General features: G+C 35.3%; 3 protein-coding genes and 2 long non-coding RNA genes across 34 annotated transcripts in view; 2 read left to right on the plus strand and 3 right to left on the minus strand.

Moving 5' to 3' along the window:
- Positions 1–232: 232 nt before the first annotated feature.
- On the minus strand, positions 233–3259 carry pix (ATP-binding cassette sub-family E member 1 pix). The gene is made up of 6 exons (XM_066734983.1): positions 3139–3259; positions 2456–2686; positions 1779–2389; positions 997–1716; positions 700–934; positions 233–630 (listed from the first exon to the last, which is right to left on the minus strand). Exons 2-6 carry the CDS (start codon positions 2666–2668, stop codon positions 583–585), a joined length of 1827 nt encoding a protein of 608 aa, XP_066591080.1. The 5' UTR covers positions 2669–2686; positions 3139–3259; the 3' UTR covers positions 233–582.
- Positions 3260–15176: 11917 nt separating this feature from the next.
- LOC136778547 (uncharacterized) lies at positions 15177–15886 on the plus strand. Its single transcript, XR_010823450.1, has 3 exons — positions 15177–15430; positions 15521–15701; positions 15771–15886. It is a non-coding gene; the product is annotated as an uncharacterized lncRNA (long non-coding RNA).
- Positions 15887–16093: 207 nt separating this feature from the next.
- LOC136778497 (uncharacterized) lies at positions 16094–17965 on the plus strand. Of its 2 annotated transcripts, XR_010823435.1 has the most exons (3): positions 16096–16582; positions 16933–17140; positions 17611–17965. It is a non-coding gene; the product is annotated as an uncharacterized lncRNA (long non-coding RNA). The 2 variants fall into 2 exon arrangements; XR_010823434.1 differs by having other exon boundaries at positions 16094–17140.
- Positions 17151–17880, minus strand: Apf (purine phosphoribosyltransferase family protein Apf). Its single transcript, XM_066735395.1, has 2 exons — positions 17748–17880; positions 17151–17675 (listed from the first exon to the last, which is right to left on the minus strand). The coding sequence occupies exons 1-2, from the start codon at positions 17854–17856 to the stop codon at positions 17362–17364; spliced, it is 423 nt and encodes a 140-aa protein (XP_066591492.1). The 5' UTR covers positions 17857–17880; the 3' UTR covers positions 17151–17361.
- Positions 17966–18677: 712 nt separating the features above from the next.
- LOC136778494 (serine/threonine-protein kinase MARK2-like) overlaps positions 18678–23086 on the minus strand; it is a 74791-nt gene continuing 70382 nt past the window's right edge. For 25 of the 29 annotated variants that reach the window (XM_066735387.1, XM_066735386.1, XM_066735385.1 and 22 more), the window contains 3 exons: positions 22823–22864; positions 22012–22123; positions 18678–21946 (listed from right to left, as the gene is read on the minus strand). In XM_066735387.1, coding sequence (XP_066591484.1) covers positions 21728–21946; positions 22012–22123; positions 22823–22864 — 373 coding nt within the window. In that variant the 3' untranslated portion in view covers positions 18678–21727. The remainder of the gene's footprint in view (positions 21947–22011; positions 22124–22822; positions 22865–23086) is intronic. The other 4 variants (XM_066735376.1, XM_066735375.1, XM_066735394.1 and 1 more) reach the window with 1 other exon arrangement.

Raw genomic sequence — 23086 nt, forward strand, 5'->3', positions numbered from 1 at the left:
TACTAGAGGTGTACATACTGTACTACTGGCAGTAATAACGGAACGCAGCCATAACATAGTATATGTATAAATGTCCACAACCACGTCATATGACGTCACATGAATAAAATACGTAGTTTGTTGACATTAATGTTTTTTTTTATTTACTTTTATGTCCGAAGGGAAAGCATAATTTATATTTTCCTGAAATTTGAAAAATTGAACTTTTAATAAAAGAAAAGAATGATTAATTTTCGTTATCACGTTTATTACAGATTGTGACATAGCAGACATACAAATTAATATGCAAAAAATATTAACGCATAACGCATTAATACATAAAACGTATTTTTATAAATACAATATCGCCACCATTATTTATAAAAAAACTATATGAAATGTGGAGTTGATGAATAATATTGAGCATTTTATGCGCAAATTGAATTCACCAGAGAAAAGGAATCGTCATATTTTCCACCAATGAATCAAGATTATGCATATAAATCCGACGATATAAATCTAGTCCCAGCATTTAATATGTATAAATTTAAGAAAAAAATTATCATAGTATCCCTGCCGTCGAATCTCTTATAAATGTGCTCTTTATTCTTCAAGGAAGAAATATTGTCCTGCTCTCTTCTGCTCCAAATCCTAAAAGAATGAATGAAGTGAAATGATGTGTTTTCGAATTTGTTCACAAGTAATAATAATTAAACGTACTTTCACCGATTGATTTTTATTAATTCGAGGTCTGAAATTGTTAGGATCTCTCCTGAACGTTATTCCCAGTAATTCCAAAAATCTGTTCATTCCGTTTAACAATGATTGAGGACTATGAGCGGTAGTATCTAATGATGGAGTACCAGAGAATACGATCACACGATCAGCTAAATAAGTTGCCATGATAAAATCGTGCTCAACTACGAATCCAGTTTTCTTTGCGTGCAAAATGAACCTAAAGAAAAGAAATAATTTAATCAAATCTATGATTTAATTACTGACTTATTTCTTGCTCACCTTTTAATGACTTTTGCAGCAACTAAACGTTGTTCAGAGTCCAAATAAGCAGAAGGTTCATCAATCAAATATACATCAGCAGGTTTTCCTAAACAAAGAGCCAGAGCAACCCGCTGCAGCTCTCCTCCTGACAAATTTTGCACCTCCTGGTCCATGATATCGTCAATCTTTAAAGGCTTCATTACATCAGTGACAAATTGAGGATGGACATAGGCATCCCTAATTTTTTCATGCAATAATTGTCTCACGATCCCTTGTGACTTTGGACTAATCTTTTGTGGTTTGTAACTGATATGGAGTTGGGGAATGTTCCCTGAGCCATCATCTGGAGGAAGATTTCCAGCCAACATTCTGATGAATGTAGTTTTTCCTGTTCCATTCTCTCCCAACAGTACAAGAATCTCTGAATCTGTGAATTGGCCTTTCTCTACATGTAAAGAGAAAGAGCCCATGGTTTTTACCATCGCTGGGTACTCATAATGATTCATACGTTTCACCTCTTCTTCTGTGGCACTTTCTGCTACCTTAAAAACTAAAGATTCTTCGCGGAATCTTAAATTTTCAGTTGGTACGAAACCATCCAAAAAAATATTAATACCTTCTCGTACCGAAAAAGGCATAGTTACTACACCATAAGCACCAGGAACTCCATAAAGGCAGCAAATGAAATCTGACAGATAATCCAGAACTGATAAATCATGCTCTACCACTATGATAAACCTAAAATATTTATTTAATTAAACCTCTTTATATTTACTAGCCAAGATTAGTTATGAACTTACTTGTCTGGGTGGATCAAAGACCGGATAGTTACAGCAGCATTTAACCGTTGTTTAACATCTAAATATGATGAGGGCTCATCAAACATAAAAATATCGCCATTTTGAATGCAAACCATTGCACACGCGAATCTTTGGAGCTCCCCTCCCGAGAGAGCTTCAATTCCTCTATCTCTTATATGCATGAGATCCAACATTTGGCAAATCTCAATTTGATTGTTGCATTCATCTTTCTTGTCTAGCAGTTGCTGTACTGTACCTTTTACAGCTTTTGGAATTTGATCCACATACTGTGGCTTGATCAGAGCTTTCAAATCATCCTCCAAAATTTTTGTAAAATAGTTCTGCAACTCACTACCTCTAAAATGACTCAAGATCTCTGTCCAATCTGGAGGATCAATAAAACGACCTAAATTTGGCTTTTGCTTGCCAGCCAAAATCTTTAAAGCTGTAGATTTACCAATTCCATTAGTGCCAACTAAACCCAAAACTTCACCTGGTCTAGGAATTGGAAGCCTATGTAATTTAAAAGAATTTTTAGAATAACGGTGAGTTGTTTCTTTCTCTAGATTACTAGGCAGATTAATAATAGATATGGCTTCAAAAGGACATTTCTGAAAATGAAATAAGTAAACTTCAATAATTTCTGAAATTACTGAGAACTAAAATTATATAGTTACCTTAACACAAATACCACATCCAATGCACAATTCTTCAGAAATTGCTGCTATTTTGCTATTTGGAGAAACTTCTATACAAAGCTTTCCCATTCGCACTACAGGACAAGAGCGCTTGCATTCTTGTCTGCACCTTTTTGGTTTACATTTATCAGAATTTACAATAGCTATTCTGGTTAAGCGATCAGTTTCTTCCATAGATTTTTTAGGAGGCATGATAATTAGCTGTTTCACCTAAAATTAAAACAATTAATTACAGAAAATTGCTGTTGTTTTAGACATTTCTCAATCAATCAAATAGACAGAAATGGAGCACAAAATTGTTATAACTATATTTTATCTAAAGTATTGCAATTCTAAAGATGTTTCAATCTAATTATAGAAACGTATGTTACAATAATGCTTGGTGTTTAATTAAGAATTGTATTATTTTTGTGAACCAAAATTAAGGTACAGACATTAAGGCAAGAAAATTTAAAAATGCAAGAATTTTCCAAAACTTTATAGCTGGAAAATATAAAAAACCGAGGATTTCTAACCTCTTAGTATGCACCCAGCATTGATGTAACATAAGAGATTTTGACTAGAAAACACTAATTAAATATAATTCTGTAGGTACTTTAATAAGTAAAGGAATATTTTTTATGATTTTGAAAAGAAGAAAAATGACTTATGTAAATCAGTACCTGTCAACATGAAAAACGTGGATCAGGCTTCTTTAGGAGCCTTCAAAAGAGTTTATTAAATATGGCCCCCACGTTTTAGTTCTAGATTTTTTAGAATCCACAGATAGCGTTGCAAGCTGCGGCAGATCAAGGTTGCCAAGTCCGCCATCTTGAATAGTACTACGCTCTATAGTAAGTGAATTTTGATATAAGGAATGCAGACTGCACAAAGTATACTGCCAGCGGAAATACGCCAGTAGCCATCTTAAATGCAGAACGTAATATATCAAAAATTATATATATTATATTCACAGCCTGTCACCGTGAACGGCGTGAATGAAGACAAATGTTTATTATACGGAAAAATAAAGTGTAATAAAGAAATAAGGAGTAGTGACAGCTTTGATCTATCTGACAGCTGATGTACTTATGGTATAAGTGAATAAATAAAATAAAAATGCTTTTCCTAAATTGATTTTTAATTTTGATAAAATGGTCAAATGTAGCCATTAATTAATTAGATTTGGTAATAAATACAAAAAATGCGTTTTATTATAACAAATGAGTTGAGGTAAAATAAACTCAATGTTTTTATATTAATTTGTTAACAAATGCATTTTTCATTTATTATTGAGTCCAATAAGTTAATGGTTATTAAAAAAAATTCTTTGTAATGAAAAAAAAAATGAAAAAATTTTAAACTTCACCAAGACTCGTACCCGAGCCCACCGAATAAGAAACGGCAACCTTACCGCCTGCGCTACAGGGCTCACATGATTTACCAAGAGCAAAACAGCCTTTTTAAAGAGTGACTACAATTCTTTTATTAATTCGTCATAAATGATCAAGAATTAGCTGTAATAATAAATACATTTATCTACATAGCATTATTGCACTAAATTTATTGTTTTTAATTTGAAGCATACATTTTGCATGAAGATATGATAATTTAAGGGTAACCATTCAGTACTCTATATACAAAACTATTCATATGCTCAACTATCATAAATTAATTAAGTAATATTATAATATTTGTTATATGTAGTCGAATAACTATGATAAACGAGCATATGAATAGTTTTGTATTTAGAGTATTGCATGAACACCCTTAAAGTATCGTATCTTCATGTAAAATATATGCTTCAAATTAAAAACATAATAAATTTAGTGCAATAATTCTGTGGAGATAAATGTATTTATTATTGCAGCTAATTCTTTATCGTTTATGACGAGTTAGTGAAAGAATTGTAGTCAGTCTTTAAAAGGCTGTTTTGCTCTTGTTACATCAAGTGAGCGCTGTAGCGCAGGCGGGAAGGTTGCCGTTTGTCATGCGGTGGGCTCGTGTTCGAGTCTTGGTGAAGTTTAAAATTTTTTCATTTTTTTTTCATTACAAGGAATTTTTTTTTTAATAACCATTAATTTATTGGACTCAATAATAAATAAAAAAATGCATTTGTTAACAGATTAATATAAAAACATTGAGTTTATTTTACCTCAACTCATTTGTTATAATAAAACGCATTTTCTGTATTTATTACCAAATCTAATTAATTAATGGCTACATTTGACTATTTTATCAAAATTAAAAATCAATTTAGGAAAAGCATTTTTATTTGCTTTGAGTTATTAGGTAAACGCAGCACCACTTCACACGGATGACACGTAAAAATGTCACGGTTAGCGGTAGTCGCTCTTCTTCTAAAGCCAATGTTACCTGAAGTCCAAATCACACCTATGCTCTCCAGGCATAGTTGTGTTTGTACCGCTTCCCTTTAAATTTTCTATACTGCTGCTGGCTAGCGCTTATCTTCATTTTTGTTGCTAAAAGCTTGATTCTGGCATCACTGCCGTGTGGAACTATTAGTTTGCTAATAAAAGCAGAGGCTTAATTTTAAGAGATTGCAACATATAGTAATTAATATAGATACAATTGTAAAAAGAAAACAAAAATTTTATTTTACATATATTAACTTTAAATAAAATCTCACAAAGTACTGTAAAATATCTTACATGTTATATTATATATCTAATCTGTCAGCTTCTTTATTTTAATATTCATCTCAATTATCACAGTTTGATCCTCAGCGATGACACAGAAACAACATTATGGTGAATCTATTCTTTTTGTTTTAATGTTCAATCCACATATCTCCATTCTCAGCATTGACATAGTAAACACTTCACTATAATTTAATCTGAAACAAAATCCCAAAAAGTACTATATAAAATCTTACATTTTAAATTATAAATGTAATCAGCCAGCTTCTTTATTTGTATCGTATTTACCCAATGTGTTGACTTGTTTATTTTAATATTCATCTCAATTAACACAGTTTGATCCTCAGCGATGACACAGTAACCATAATATGGTGAATCTATTCCTTTCATTTTAATGTTCAATCCACATAGCTCCATCCTCAGTAGTGACATAGTAAACACATTACTATAATTTAATCTGAAATAAAATCCCAGAAAGTACTATAAAATATCTTACATTTTATATTATATATCTAATTTGTCAGCTTCTTTATTTATTATTGTATTTACTCAGTTTTTTCACTCGTTCATTTTATTATCCGTCTCAATTAACATAGTTTGAATCTCAACGATGACACAATAACCACATTATGTTTAGTCTATTCCTTTATTTTAATTTTGAAAATCCGCATAGCTCCATCCTCAGCACAGTGACATTGTAAACACATTACTATAATTTAATCTGAAATAAAATCCCACAAAGTACCACAAAATATTTATATCTTACATTTTATATTATAAAATTTATTGTTATACTTATCTAAAATGTTAAGTCCTTTATATACTTTTAAAAATTATTTTTATGTACATTTTACAAATTTCTTCACTTTATTTATTCACTTATACCATCAGTATATCAGCTGTCAAGTAAGATTAAAACTGTCACTTACTCATTATTTCTTTATATTACTTTATAACTTGTGGCATGTACTACGATACAATAATACTAACATTTGTCTTGGCTCACGGACCATGCATTATGTATTTTGACATATTGTCTATATTGCAGCCCCTCTACAGTCTCTACTCTCTGACGTATTTCCGCCGACCAGTAGTATCAGCAGCGACTATAGCGTAGTACCCAAAATAGTACTACGCTATAGGATATGTCGCTTTTGGGTACTACGGTAGTACCGAAAGTACTACACTTGGCAACCTTGCGGCAGATTGCCGCTTGGTGCCTTGGTAGTTGTTACTACTTACTTGTAGTTTGCAGTATACATACATACATATATACTATGTAGTATGTCCTAGACCTAACTCCTCCAGTCCTCCTAACCCCTCCCGAATAAGGGTCTAGGGACGTCACGTCAGTAACGTCACTCCCCCCAGACTCCAAGTCCAGTTCGATCGAGCGAATGAAGTATAATGGTTGCGTTCTAAGGACTGCCCTCTGTAGCCAACATTACGGAACGAAAAACGAGAGAGAATTGTCCAGCGCTATTTTTCGACCGTTTTCAATGTCTTTTGGCTTGTTGGAATCGTTAGGATTCGCCCCGTGTCATAAATAAAGCCGTATTTTCCAAAAAACGTAAAAAAAATAAAATTGTTTAAAAATTTGTATTAATAATATTTAAACGCAAAACAAATTGAAAAATCGGGCTTCTTTATGACGAGGTGCCAGACCTAACGATTCCAACATGCCCAAAAACATTGAAATCGGTTGAGAAATAGAGCCGTACATACCATTGTCCCGCGTTTCTGAGGTGGACGAAAAGCAAACATTTTTAGGAAGGAAGCTAGGCTTCCTCCCCTCTCGCGGCTCACGCTAACGTGTTCCCCCACTCTAGCATCGAACCTTACTGCGAAGCTTCCCTCTCATATTTACGCTATTCCCCTATCTGTAGCTATACATATATAAATACTGCTAAAATAATGTTGAGAACATTTCATCTTACCGATATAATGAAATTGCTAAAAAAGCAAATATCATTTTGAAATAAAATTGTAGAAAAGGAGATTTCGTAATGCTTGAAATATAAGACATACGGCGAAACGCGGGACAATGGTACAATCGTATTTTTCAACAGAATTTGATGAGACTAGTCATAATTAAAGCCATTTTTCATGTAGATTGTCCTAAAGAGCTCGCATTTTCGATAAAGCTTATAGTTTTTCAGCTATGAACGATTGAAGTTGCACGGCGCACAAATACATATTTCCTCTCTCGCTTAGATCAGCTGTTGCGCATGTTCATCTTCAATCGTTCATAATTGGAAAACTATAAGCTTTATCGAAAATGCGAGCTCTTTAGGACAATCTACATGAAGAATGGCTTTAGCTATGACTAGTCTCATGAAATTCTATTGAGAAATACGCCTGTACCATTGTCCCGCGTTTTGCCGTAATTTCAGGTCTTCAAGCGTCACTGACTCGTTCATTCTGCTATTTATTTCGAGCAAAGTAAAAATGCACCAACAACTTGGGTGGCATCATTGAATAGAGCGTGAAAAGGGGAGACGCTTTTATAATATTTTCATAATTTTGCAACGCTTCTTTTGGTCATTATAACGCAAACTGTAACAAGATGCGTACTCGGAGTAAATAAAGTTGGCTTCCCCACTACCCTCTGCAGTTTGTTGCCTTGTTCTTCAGCGTACGTACACCAGCATAGTAGGCCTACATACATACGGGTGCGACTGTGTTAGTGACTCGTGGAGTATACTGTAAACAAACACACATAGCGTTTACCATGTATGTACGTGGGTCTTATTTTCAATCACGAAATTGGCCTTCTAAATTTATTGCATTGCACCTTCTACGACAAGCTTCATAAGATTAAGAAATACTCATAGCAGTATGTACATTATCGAGAGCTTTTAATGTAATTTTTCAATGTGCAATCGTACTTTTATTTGTTCCGAAATAAATAGCAGAATGAACGAGTCAGTGACGCTTGAAGACCTGAAATTACGGCAAAACGCGGGACATTGGTACAGGCGTATTTCTCAATAGAATTTCATGATACTAGTCATAACTAAAGCCATTCTTCATGTAGATTGTCCTAAGGAGCTCGAATTTTCGATAAAGCTTATAGTTTTCCAGTTATGAGCGATTGAAGATGGACGTGCCCAACAGCTGATCTAAGCGAGAGAGGAAATATGTATTTGTGCGCCGTGCAACTTCAATCGTTCATAGCTGAAAAACTATAAGCCTTATCGAAAATGCAAGCTCTTTAGGACAATCTACATGAAGAATGGCTTTAATTATTACTAGTCTCATCAAATTCTGTTGAAAAATACAACTGCACCATTTTCCCGCGTTTCGCCGTATGCCCTATATTTCAAGCATTACGAAATCTCCTTTTCTACAATTTTATTTCAAAATGATAATTGCATTTTTAGCAATTTCATTATATCGGTAAGATGAAATGTTCTCAACATTATTTTAGCAGTATTTATATATGTATAGCTACAGATAGGGGAATAGCGTAAATATGAGAGGGAAGCTTCGCAGTAAGGTTCGATGCTAGAGTGGGGGAACACGTTAGCGTGAGCCGCGAGAGGGGAGGAAGCCTAGCTTCCTTCCTAAAAATTTTTGCTTTTCGTCCACCTCAGAAACGCGGGACAATGGTACGGCTCTATTTCTCAACCGATTTCAATGTTTTTGGGCATGTTGGAATCGTTAAGTCTGGCATCTCGTCATAAAGAAGCCCGATTTTTCCATTTGTTTTGCGTTTAAATATTATTAATGCAAATTTTTAAATAATTTTATTTTTTTTACGTTTTTTGGAAAATACGGCTTTATTTATGACACGCTGCGAGTCCTAACGATTCCAACAAGCCAAAAAACATTGAAATCGGTCGAAAAATAGCGCTGGACAATTCTCTTTCGTTTTTCGTTCCGTAATGTTGGCTACAAAGGGCTTGAGGGATCCCGTTAAACTGCATTAAGTTAATTAAGCTATATTCTATGTGACATAAAATATAGCAAAATTAACTTAATCCAGTTTAAACAAGGCTTGTGGAACCGGGCTTAAATCCTTAGGGTGAGATTCATCAAGTCCGGCTTGAAGGCTAGCCGGGCTAATATGGTATACTTTCGGGCTAAAGTAGTATAGTTACCGTTACATGAGCTATATGAGTTTAGCCCGGCTAGCCCCAAGCCGGACTTGGTGAATCTCACCCTTAGCACTAAGGTAGCGCTATATCATGATTGGTCAATTGAATCAATTTGACCAACCATGATACGTATTTTGCCTAGCGTTACATAGCATTAAAGATTTGGGTTAATGCAGCCAATCTCCTTCGGGCAAGTTGGCAACGTTGGCAGTGTTTCAGAATTCACTGGCAGCTATCTCTTTCCTTCGAATTTTCTATACTGCTGCTGGCTAGCGGTTAACTTTATTTTTGTTGCTAGAAACTTGATTCTGACATCACTGACATTACACCGTAGTATAATCAAAATGGCGGAGTTGGTAACGCTGGGCAGCTGGCTCATGCCCGTGGCCCGTAAGTCCCGTAACCCCTATTCTTGTAAACACTTCTCCACTCCAAAATGGCGGATGGGTCTCATTTTTCGTATTCATCTATTGGTAACGTACCATTTCATGTTGGCACTACATGATATTGACCAATCAGCGCTCTCAGATACCATCATCCTGAGCGCTATAGTCAACTAACACGAATCTCCTATATGCCGCCATTAGAAAAACGCCCTGTATATAATTTTTGATATATTTCGTTCTGCATTTAAGATGGCGACTGACGTATTTCCGCTGGCAGTATACTTTGTGCAGTCTGCATTCCTTATATCAAAATTCACTTACTATAGAGCGTAGTACTATTCAAGATGGCGGATACTGCAGTATGACTTGTCTTAAGGTATGTACACTGACATTCATCGAATCTGCTCGTGAAGAATGGCCTACTAGATTTGTAACTAGCTGGACAGCTTCAGGTCTCTAGTTCTCACCAAAGCGTATAAAGTCACGGTGACGTCAGATGACGTCACGATGACGTATTGGAGTCGTGGTGGGGAGAATAAGGAGAATCTGGTAAATTGCATATACTCGAGTGTAGCGGTTGATCGTCTTACTTTTGTCAAAAGTATATCATCTCGGGATAAAATGGTATAGTAAGAATTTTCTTCTTTCTCTGTCTAATAGCATAAGAGTGAGAGAGAAAGACATATGATACCCCATGTGCCCATTGATTCTGCTCGAGCACGTTTTTGGTATAGTGATAGGAATTTTGGTATACTGATAGAAGCGGTAATAATATAGTAATCAAACGACAGATCAATAAAAAGAAGAGGGCATATTCCAATGAGTGAAGTGTCAAAATGTGCAACTTAACCTCTGTAATTTGTATTAATTTATTAAAATAACTTGTAAGTGATGAACTTTTAATAAAATCATATTAAGTGTTATAAATTTGTATAAAAAATATGTATTTTAGTTTTAACCTATTATTGTGTAACATATGGTGTATAAAAATAACTGAAAATATATATTTTAAATTAAATTTATGTTGTTGATATTTTGTCAAGAATAACACATCATTAACTTTTATATTAATAATAAGGAGCTATATTCTTGAGTCGTAAAGTCCATTGGAGCTTGCAAGTCAACTATGGATCCCAAGCTTACAGCAATAAGATTCTACGAATAAAGAAGATGCAATTCATTATTAAAATAGATAATCGTTAACTCAGATTTTTTTGCAGAAACCTAATATCAATAGTGACAAGCTTTCGTATCTATTTCCAATTGGTGATGCTGGAAGAGAACCTCTGAGAGCTCCTGACAGCTCAACTGCCACAGGTCCAAGAAACAGCTATTTACGTAAATCTGTCCAGTGTCATGCAATACATTATCCAGAAGCCATTCTGCTATTATCCAGCTAATGTTTCTACGCAATATAATTAATTACTTATTAATTTTCAAATATACTAAATATGTAAAGAAGAAAAAGCCAATATATTAAAATCCATTTACTTACACTACATCTCATTACGTAACCATGAGTGAATATTGTTGAATGGTGACAGAACAGTTTATAGTTGCAGAATCAGAATACATTCCTGTTGTGGGTAATGTTGCTGGGTCCTTTTGTTCTTTCGCAGTATCCAAAAGCAGCAAATTTGCAATGATTTTACAATTATAGCCTATATTCGAAGAAAACTTTAATACTTAAACTTAAATTGAAGAATATTCAAATGATTAATAGTAACTCCTTACGGATTAAGATATCTTGCATTATTTTCAATTTCTGCTACCAGTGCGTATAGGCAAATTCAGTGGTAAATTGTTATTCTCATCACTTAGAGCTTGTTAATCCTGTAAGTTACGTAGCACTTTAAAGTGGGCAAACAAATCCTTACGCTGCATTATATTAGTCTTCTCTTCCTTCGCTAACTTTTGAAAATTCATATATTACTGTTATCCACGAGTATATTTACCCAGTGGCTGAAAAATATTAGAAAGAGTATGAAAATTCATTCTTAAAAGTAAGCATAAATTATTTCCATATTCATAAAGTTATACATACCTATTCTATTATTTAGCTGGATGTTAGCTGCCACGAAGACATCCATATGTAATGTGCCTGCCCTCCTTCCTTTTTAATCCAGTGTATTATCCTAATAGTTTGCTGCAGGACAGTCTTAAGTCAGAAATAGATTGAAGTGTGATAATTCGGTTCTACTTTCTCTTTACCCTGGCCTACCATGAGGAGATACTCTTTTTTATCTTGATTTTTCATAACGTAAATGATAAATAATTATTCCTGAAATAAAAACGTGCACACACACATATATATATATATATATATATATATTATTGTCTTTTCAGATTATATACTCTATTTTTTATCTTATATAATTTATTTTTTTTTTCTTTTTTTCAGTACTCCGAAAATTGATTTACGTTAAATAATATTGGTGGCCCTGAAAAGGGCCGATTTTTGGATCCGACACGTGGCAGAGCACATTCCTTTTTTATACCATGCAATCCGATCCATCTAAAAAAATACCCATTCGAAACCAACAACAGTAAAGCTCATTCAATAATCCGTCCAGTAGCCATTCCGCTCGATCACTTGATTAAGTCGATTAGGTATCGAGTTAGTCAAGTTAGCTAAGAACTCTGGGTCAGACCTAAGGCCTTCCCAGATATTCTTCGCTTGATCGAGAATCGCTGCCCTCGTCCTCGCGCCTGGCTCTATCCATCGTCTGGACATCAATGCCCAGACGTTCTCAATTAAATTGAGATCCGGTGATCGAGCGGGCCAATCCACCACTTCCAACTCCGGGTGTCGCGCAAACCACGCTCGCGTTTCGCGTGAGGTATGGATCGCTGAATTGTCCTGCACAAATCGGATCACCGGTACTTCATCCGCGGGATATACATTACGCACGCTTGGGAGAAAAATTTCTTCCAAGATGCGAATGTATTCCCGGGAATTCATACGTGGAGAAATCTCCACAAGATCACCGATATGTTCACCGGAAATCCAGCCCCATACGCCACACGATACGCGTCCAGACCGATGAGTCTGGAAGACGTGGTTTGGCTGCAACCGGGTATCGTTCGGGCGCCACACGTGCAAGGCCTGAGCCTGAGAGGGCAACGATATGAAAACCTTTTCATCGGTCCATATCGTAGCCTTCCAATCTGCACGGCTCCGCGAAAGATTCGCGAGGGCATAGCCAACTCTCTGCTCACGGTGAGCAGGAGTTAATGGGATTTTACGCGCTGGACGACGGCAGTGAATACCTGCAGAGTGTAAACGCCGCAGGCCGGTGGTCACTGAAGCTGGATAATCTATCTCCTCCACTATGTCGCTGACACTAGCGAAGGGATCTTCTTCGATCCTGCTCAGCAGCTGCTGGTCATCGATCTCCGAAGTCCTTTTCTGCCCTCTGTTCTCCGCTCTCCGGTCACGCAGTGCGTGGTCTCCGCCTTCGCGGTACCGACGTATCCAGCGCCTGACGGTGGTTTCGTGTGCCCCGCAGAGTACAGCGATCTCACTCGCGCTTTTCCCGCACTCAAAATAGCCAATGGCTCTTCCTCTGGTAGCCTCACTATGCTGTGACATCGTCGACGTATCCAATAGATATGAATGTTATAACAAATTAACGTTATTATAGATAAAAGTGAATAATGCCTCGATTATTGAATTAGAAGTATCGATAATAACGTTAATTTGTTATAACATTCATATCTATTGGATACGTCGACGATGTCACAGCATAGTGAGGCTACCAGAGGAAGAGCCATTGGCTATTTTGAGTGCGGGAAAAGCGCGAGTGAGATCGCTGTACTCTGCGGGGCACACGAGACCACCGTCAGGCGCTGGATACGTCGGTACCGCGAAGGCGGAGACCACGCACTGCGTGACCGGAGAGCGGAGAACAGAGGGCAGAAAAGGACTTCGGAGATCGATGACCAGCAGCTGCTGAGCAGGATCGAAGAAGATCCCTTCGCTAGTGTCAGCGACATAGTGGAGGAGATAGATTATCCAGCTTCAGTGACCACCGGCCTGCGGCGTTTACACTCTGCAGGTATTCACTGCCGTCGTCCAGCGCGTAAAATCCCATTAACTCCTGCTCACCGTGAGCAGAGAGTTGGCTATGCCCTCGCGAATCTTTCGCGGAGCCGTGCAGATTGGAAGGCTACGATATGGACCGATGAAAAGGTTTTCATATCGTTGCCCTCTCAGGCTCAGGCCTTGCACGTGTGGCGCCCGAACGATACCCGGTTGCAGCCAAACCACGTCTTCCAGACTCATCGGTCTGGACGCGTATCGTGTGGCGTATGGGGCTGGATTTCCGGTGAACATATCGGTGATCTTGTGGAGATTTCTCCACGTATGAATTCCCGGGAATACATTCGCATCTTGGAAGAAATTTTTCTCCCAAGCGTGCGTAATGTATATCCCGCGGATGAAGTACCGGTGATCCGATTTGTGCAGGACAATTCAGCGATCCATACCTCACGCGAAACGCGAGCGTGGTTTGCGCGACACCCGGAGTTGGAAGTGGTGGATTGGCCCGCTCGATCACCGGATCTCAATTTAATTGAGAACGTCTGGGCATTGATGTCCAGACGATGGATAGAGCCAGGCGCGAGGACGAGGGCAGCGATTCTCGATCAAGCGAAGAATATCTGGGAAGGCCTTAGGTCTGACCCAGAGTTCTTAGCTAACTTGACTAACTCGATACCTAATCGACTTAATCAAGTGATCGAGCGGAATGGCTACTGGACGGATTATTGAATGAGCTTTACTGTTGTTGGTTTCGAATGGGTATTTTTTTAGATGGATCGGATTGCATGGTATAAAAAAGGAATGTGCTCTGCCACGTGTTGGATCCAAAAATCGGCCCTTTTCAGGGCCACCAATATTATTTAACGTAAATCAATTTTCGGAGTACTGAAAAAAAGAAAAAAAAAATAAATTATATAAGATAAAAAATACAGTATATAATCTGAAAAGACAATAATATATATATATATATATATATGTGTGTGTGCACGTTTTTATTTCAGGAATAATTATTTATCATTTACGTTATGAAAAATCAAGATAAAAAAGAGTATCTCCTCATGGTAGGCCAGGGTAAAGAGAAAGTAGAACCGAATTATCACACTTCAATCTATTTCTGACTTAAGACTGTCCTGCAGCAAACTATTAGGATAATACACTGGAATAAAAAGGAAGGAGGGCAGGCACATTGCATATGGATGTCTTCGTGGCAGCTAACATCCAGCTAAATAATAGAATAGGTATGTATAACTTTATGAATATGGAAATAATTTATGCTTACTTTTAAGAATGAATTTTCATACTCTTTCTAATATTTTTCAGCCACTGGGTAAATATACTCGTGGATAACAGTAATATATGAATTTTCAAAAGTTAGCGAAGGAAGAGAAGACTAATATAATGCAGCGTAAGGATTTGTTTGCCCACTTTAAAGTGCTACGTAACTTACAGGATTAACAAGCTCTAAGTGATGAGAATAACAATTTACCACTGAATTTGCCTATATGCACTGGTAGCAGAAATTGAAAATAATGCAAGATATCTTAATCCGTAAGGAGTTACTATTAATCATTTGAATATTCTTCAATTTAAGTTTAAGTATTAAAGTTTTCTTCGAATATAGGCTATAATTGTAAAATCATTGCAAATTTGCTGCTTTTGGATACTGCGAAAGAACAAAAGGACCCAGCAACATTACCCACAACAGGAATGTATTCTGATTCTGCAACTATAAACTGTTCTGTCACCATTCAACAATATTCACTCATGGTTACGTAATGAGATGTAGTGTAAGTAAATGGATTTTAATATATTGGCTTTTTCTTCTTTACATATTTAGTATATTTGAAAATTAATAAGAAATTAATTATATTGCGTAGAAACATTAGCTGGATAATAGCAGAATGGCTTCTGGATAATGTATTGCATGACACTGGACAGATTTACGTAAATAGCTGTTTCTTGGACCTGTGGCAGTTGAGCTGTCAGGAGCTCTCAGAGGTTCTCTTCCAGCATCATCAATTGGAAATAGATACGAAAGCTTGTCACTATTGATATTAGGTTTCTGCAAAAAAATCTGAGTTAACGATTATCTATTTTAATAATGAATTGCATCTTCTTTATTCGTAGAATCTTATTGCTGTAAGCTTGGGATCCATAGTTGACTTGCAAGCTCCAATGGACTTTACGACTCAAGAATATAGCTCCTTATTATTAATATAAAAGTTAATGATGTGTTATTCTTGACAAAATATCAACAACATAAATTTAATTTAAAATATATATTTTCAGTTATTTTTATACACCATATGTTACACAATAATAGGTTAAAACTAAAATACATATTTTTTATACAAATTTATAACACTTAATATGATTTTATTAAAAGTTCATCACTTACAAGTTATTTTAATAAATTAATACAAATTACAGAGGTTAAGTTGCACATTTTGACACTTCACTCATTGGAATATGCCCTCTTCTTTTTATTGATCTGTCGTTTGATTACTATATTATTACCGCTTCTATCAGTATACCAAAATTCCTATCACTATACCAAAAACGTGCTCGAGCAGAATCAATGGGCACATGGGGTATCATATGTCTTTCTCTCTCACTCTTATGCTATTAGACAGAGAAAGAAGAAAATTCTTACTATACCATTTTATCCCGAGATGATATACTTTTGACAAAAGTAAGACGATCAACCGCTACACTCGAGTATATGCAATTTACCAGATTCTCCTTATTCTCCCCACCACGACTCCTATACGTCATCGTGACGTCATCTGACGTCACCGTGACGTTTTACGCTTTGGTGAGAACTAGAGACCTGAAGCTGTCCAGCTAGTTACAAATCTAGTAGGCCATTCTTCACGAGCAGATTCGATGAATGTCAGTGTACCTATATGCACGCTCACCAAAATGCCAACCGCCTGCAGGTTAATCAAATTTAAATGCGAAGGAAATTGAACAATCGAGCATCTTTAAGACAAAGTGCCAATCCTAACGAGTCAAACGAGCTTAAAAACACTCAAATCGGATGAGAATTAACTCTGTACCATTGTCCCGCATTCTTCAAGAGAGGTCATTTTTGGTTATTTCTACTTCAAGAACGCGGGACAGTGGTATGTATGCATGTATGTACAGCGTTATTCTTTATCCGATTTGAATGGTTTTAAGCTCATTTGACTCGTTAGGACTGGCACTTTATCCTAAAGAAGCCCAATTGTTCAATTTGCTTCGCATTTGAATTTTATTAAACTAATTGTTTATTGACTTGTACTATCAGAAAAGCAGACGTGGGAAATCCCGTTAAAAGGAGGACTTCAATTTAGCCCCTTAATTTCATATAGTTCGTGTAATCACAGAGGCCGCCAACCCATATGATCTGCATTCGAGTAATGAGCTGTGAGGACATGCGTGAAATGTGTAATTACGAACTACGAAGCAACCATAATCAAACCGTTACAAAAATTTACGCAAAGAGGACCCTCGGCGTGAGTAAAGCATGTAATAATGAGTTAAAATAAATAAGTTTGACAGATAACTGTTCCATTTTATTTACTAAGAGACGAAAAACAATATTAATATGAATAAGCTACGTTTGTGTGCCAACCAGTACATCAATTTTTATAAAAATAAAATTCAAATAATCATTCAGATTAGCATATAAAAATTGTTTCCTAAAATATTACTAATAAAGAAAACAATAAAGAAGTTATTGTAAATTTTCAATGATGAATTTATGGAATTCTCTTAAAGCATTTTGCATTTCACCATACTTGGAAATGGTACAAGCTTCTTCAAGGGGTAACCATTTAAATGCCTGATGTTCATCTGACATTTTAACATTTTTATCTGTTACTAATTCCGCTAGCCAGTAAATAACAGTTTTTCGTTTGTTCTTAACATTATAAATTAACTCCTGTTTGATATCGTCATATATTTTTAAATCTGATTTTGTTAGACCAGCCTCCTCTTCTGTCTCTCGCAGAGCTGTTTCCATATCAGATTCTCCTTTATCTACGTGACCTACATGCAGAATTAGCAAATTTCAGGCAAATTTAATTGTAATTTTTATCAAATGCTATAATGAAATTAAACCTTTTGGTGGCGTCCAATGATGTTCTCCATAAGAAGTTTGCATCAAAAGATATTCGATGACATCTCTAGTTCTTCTAAATATAACAAAGCCACAAGCTCTTTTTCCCATTGTTAAATTTATAATTAAATAATTGGTATATCAGATTAAATTAAATCTCAATAGATTTTAATGTAATATAAACTTAAATAAATGAACGATTACCATGTAGCGCTACAAATTTTCAAGCATCTGTTTTACCTAACTTGTCTAAACTGTAAGTCGTTATTCATAACAGATTGCAATCTAGCACTGAAAATTTTTAGGTTATGCTTACTGAAAAAAATATTTATTATACTTTGTGTATTTACATCAATAAAGAATAAGGAATAAAAAATGGCTAATTACTGATATTCACTCTGGTAAATGCGGCACTTAAAATTGACAAAATGAGCACAGTTGATAATAAACTTAATCAATTAAACAGACTCGGAATTTTCTGCACATTTCAACTGGTTTCAGAATAAAACCCCGGTAGTCGGTACCCCACCCCCATCCATTGACAGAATCGTTAAGTCATTAGGCTGTTTTTATTGTTAGTATTTTCTGCACTTTTCTAGACAAAAATGTATACTGTTATGTCATAAAAAATATACGCTTTTAACAAAAAGTGCAGAATAGTAGCAAGAGAAACAGACCTACTATTTAGTCAATTATTAAAGAAATGGCAGTAGATTTGAAAACAAATTATTTGAAGAAGTTCTATACATATATATATATATATATATGTTTATGTAATATAAATATTCTTACTATGTTATTTATAATCTCATTGTTTGTATAATTACAAATGAGTTAAAATTGGTGTTTAGATTTGTGAAGAAACTGTGAGAGAACAATTGAAAGAAAATTCTGGTCTATTCTATTAGTGTTATTAATTAAATGGGAAACAATATTTGTTACCATTTTATTATAAATGTTTTTGCTACATTTTGGCTAGATACCGATCACCAGAAAACATTTAGCAAAGCTGTATGTATATTTAACTATCTACAAACTGACTTGTCATGTGTGTGTGTGGTATGTGTAGTATGTGTGTGCGCAAGATAATATACCACAGCTGAATGGACAACATTCTCTTGGAGAGATTACGGCACTTACATACAAAAATCACAAAGTTCTCCTACATTGCTCATCAATTCAAATTGGATATTGTCCATCTAGCTATATACAGATGCGAATAGTTTTCCTTCGAAATTGGTATCATGACAGTACCATGAGAAATCTCAATATTACCATGATAATATCATGATAAGCATGATCAAAATCATGAACATCCTTAAACTAATGTCCTTCGTGTTAAGTATTAATTAATTTATACATTCATTTTGAAAGCAAGTAGCGAAGGATGGGTGTATGTATAGATTACATTACATAATCATTTTGTTGCCTATATGTAAGGGATTTAACACTACTAGGGATCCTTATCATGTAACATTAATAATAGTTGCTATTTTTTAGGTATATATCTAATGTCACCTTGCATTACTGCGATCACTGAAAAATTACAGGTAACTGATCGCTGTAACTTCAATATTGTACTCTGTAAGCTAATGGAGGAATTAACCAAAAGGTACTCTTCTCTCACAATCATTTCTTGTTTGACCTAATTCTCTACAAATGATTTCTTTCTATAATCTACGATTGTATTAACATGACTCTCTCAATCTCTCTCTCTCTCATCATCTTCTCTTTCTCTCAATGACTCGATAACATCTTTGCAGTATTATATTACATTGTCGGTTTTATTGGTTCGTAGATAATAATTTAAAGAGACGATAAAACTGTAGAATTGTACATATATAGAGAATAAGTCCCGATACCCTTTGTTTTCGCTCATCGTGTTCGATACAGACTGGTGGCTTGATACTTAGTTGCTATCAGTCGTTTATCAATTCTTTTTTAACACGACGCGGTAATTTAAAGTAGCTGAGATTTACTCGGCATTCAGTGTAGCAAGTATTAGAAATGTGAAAAAATCATTGCATTTGTGTAAATAAATTAGTCATTGCCTATCAGTAAACGTATTCGATTAGCCTTAGGCAAATACAAAAGGTTCTGTCGTGAAATTCCCAAAGTTCTCCCTTTTCTTTTTTACGTTTGATATTTTCTTTAATTTAGTACCTTTGTCTTATGTACATCATAAAATGCTACTTCACCTAAGATTCGCAATGATCCATAATCATCTCTCCTATTTTAAATTTGACTGAACATAATTTTAACGCGAATCAAATGATGCATTATAACCAATTATAATAACGCTATCATCAATACCCTTGATAGAAATAACAGATCTCGTGATCAATAATATACATACATACATACATACATACATACATATATATATATATTATATGTATATATAAATATATTTATATTCAGAATTCTTTTCCGAAAGACACTGCGTTCTTAAAAATGAAGTATGTAAGATGAAAAGTAATATTTGTATGAGATATAATGATTAATCAATGATTTTTTTAAAACCACTCGATTCTTTTCTAAAACAGTGTATTCTTTGTGTAGTATGTACGTGTTGCATATTACTTGTACTCTCTAAATGATAAAATAAAAATATTATCGTTATAACCATTATCATTATAATGAATCAATTAATTCATATTAATACCTATAGTCTGCGCATTTTCAAACTTATTGTATAGATAAAAAAGTAAAGCATCGTAAAAACGTTCGAAAAGTAAATTATGGGTCGTGGACATGCACGACGTTAAGATAGTTGAAACTCCGCACTATAAGTAGGTATATAGTGAGGATAATTTGTTGTTGTTGATAGAGGGTCTAAAATTCCTTGACAGGCATCCTTTTAATCTGATTAATTATTTACAGAAACACCCCGTATTTATAAATAATAAAATTTATATTGGAACACCGAAGTGCGTGTGTATACTTGTATGTGTGTGGGAAGAAAGGGTTATTTTCTGGACATTGTAAAGCTACAACAACCAAAGAACATTCTTCGCGAACACAAATCCTTTTCGAGGAATTTTCATAGAGTAATTTACCTTTGAAGGGAATTATCTCTAGTTCTCTTTTTAAACTTCTTAGGCACCGTAGAAGTACAATGAGCATTTTGCATATAACTTCAATGTAAGGAAAAAAAAAACAAACGTACCAGATTGTGATAATACTGCTTAAAAAGAACGAAGCCTGAATCGATTAAAAATTTCACATCGTGATCGCGATGTGAATTTGAGTGGAGGGGTAAGAAATTCTGTAAGTACGTTAAATTCATGAGTTAAATAAAATTGGAAATTAGCAGTCATGCAATTATAATAATCGTGTAAAACCAGCGAAGCGTATTGCTGGTTCGCGTATATCTCTTTTTGAGGCTTTCCCCGACTTTCCAGTTCCATTTGGCACTCGGGAGAGTATTTGAAAATACATACGAACCGTCGGGAATCACAGTTTCTTAGCTAGGATCTTATACTGAGTTAGAGGGGGAGGTGGGGTCCTCGGCTGATTACAGACGGTCGAAAATTCGGGAAGAGAGGAAAATTTCGCAGAATTCCCCTTCAGTGTGTTTTTTATTAATTAAATCTTCCTAAATTATATTTCTTCCTAGAGAAACAGGTTCTGTCTCAGGATCTTCCCGGATGCCTCTATCGAACGTCCTTGAATTTCAGCAGAAAGTCCATTCCTCTATCTTCCGAGATTCCTGAACTTTACTAGAGAATATCCACATTCCATCCTTTTAACTTGAGAATTCAATTCTGTTATAGGATCGTTCTCAGAGATTCCTGCGGAGAAAGTTCTAGCACTTGAGGAGAGAATTGGGGGAAGGATCGCTGAAGGAGCGAGAAAAATGCTAGACAAACTTCTCCTGCATATCGGATTCAGAGTCAGAGTCCCAGAGGAAACAAGAGTAGAACTCCTCGGAGATGGCCACTTGGTGGCCACGAGGGTCACGGGGGCATTATGCCGGCAGTCACAGCTTGAGTTCATTTGCGATTTTACTGGCGATGTTCTTGAAGCCTATTGACGTCCCGGAGATCCTCTTGAAACGCACACCGTTTAAGGATAAGCGTGGTAATTTGCAAACCTCGATCTCCCATTGAACTTGGCTGTCCGTTTCAGGATCACCGTGTGCGCACAGCAGTAAAAATCGCTCACGCTGCTCGTAATGACATTTATTTGCATCCAGCACCTGAAAACATTCATGGACCTCGTAAAATTATTTCCTAAATGAACAATAATAAATCGAGAACTTACCTTTCGTATTTCAGACATAATTTCATTAGGATCCCGACTGCTCGTAGTTTTCATGCTCCAAGTAAAGCGTAGACTGCGCGGTTTTACCTGTTCATCATTAGTCGTAGCACCACTGGAACAAAAATTTATCTTAATCTTGTTTAAAAAATGTTAATAATCCAATCATTCCTTTAGCATTGCCATTAAATTCTCACATTTTCCTTTTCTGTTTTTACGTCTACTTCTCTCTCTCTCAACCATTCTTTTATTTTCTTTAAAATTTTTTAAAGCTTATTTAAAGCGATTTTATTTCTTAATTATATCAAGCTGCTAAATTTCATCCATGATGTGAACCATGAAAATTATTAATTCATAGCAACGTGCATACATGCATATATATATTTTTAATCGATTATAATATATCAGTGCTCTGTACTAAAAGGTGCATTTTAATCTAAAATGCAAATCCTTCGATAAGATTTATTGTAAAATGCAGAACAGTAATTTCATCGTTAAGTCTCTACTAGCCCATTGTAACTTTGCAACAATGATTAAACTTTATCTAATCTTAGCATTGAATGATGAAATGATACATAACTTTGAATTTTACATGAAATAAAACAACACCTCCTTAGTTATTAATCTTAAACATTGAAGCTTCATGCTTCGACAGAGATTTATCATAAACACAATTTCACATCCTTCGCAATGAATTTAATGAAGAGGGTTAAAAGAGAACAAAATGTAGGATTAATGAGAATTTAAAAAAGGAAACAGTAGTTTTCAACAGAAAAATTGTGGACAATGGTATAATGGAATGCAGCCAACGTACCTCACTACTGGGTGCTTGGGGGTAACGGATGGGTCCATGGGGCTGAAATAACAAAACAAAGGCAGTTGCTAACAAACACTAAACATGATAAAAATTAATGAAATTGTCATATGTATAACCATCACCATTCTTTCACCATATCATCATACTTATCAGTTATGATTGTCAAAAATTTTAAATGCTCAACAATGATTTCTAAATGGGAATCTGAATTTGGAATATCTAATAGATTATTGCGAACGAATCTAACATTGATTACCCTTG

This window comes from Prorops nasuta, unplaced genomic scaffold (assembly GCF_024137725.1).
Source record: "Prorops nasuta isolate Cenicafe-Biocafe unplaced genomic scaffold, Cenicafe_Pnas_1.2 PNAS00014, whole genome shotgun sequence".
NCBI lineage: Eukaryota > Metazoa > Arthropoda > Insecta > Hymenoptera > Bethylidae > Prorops > Prorops nasuta.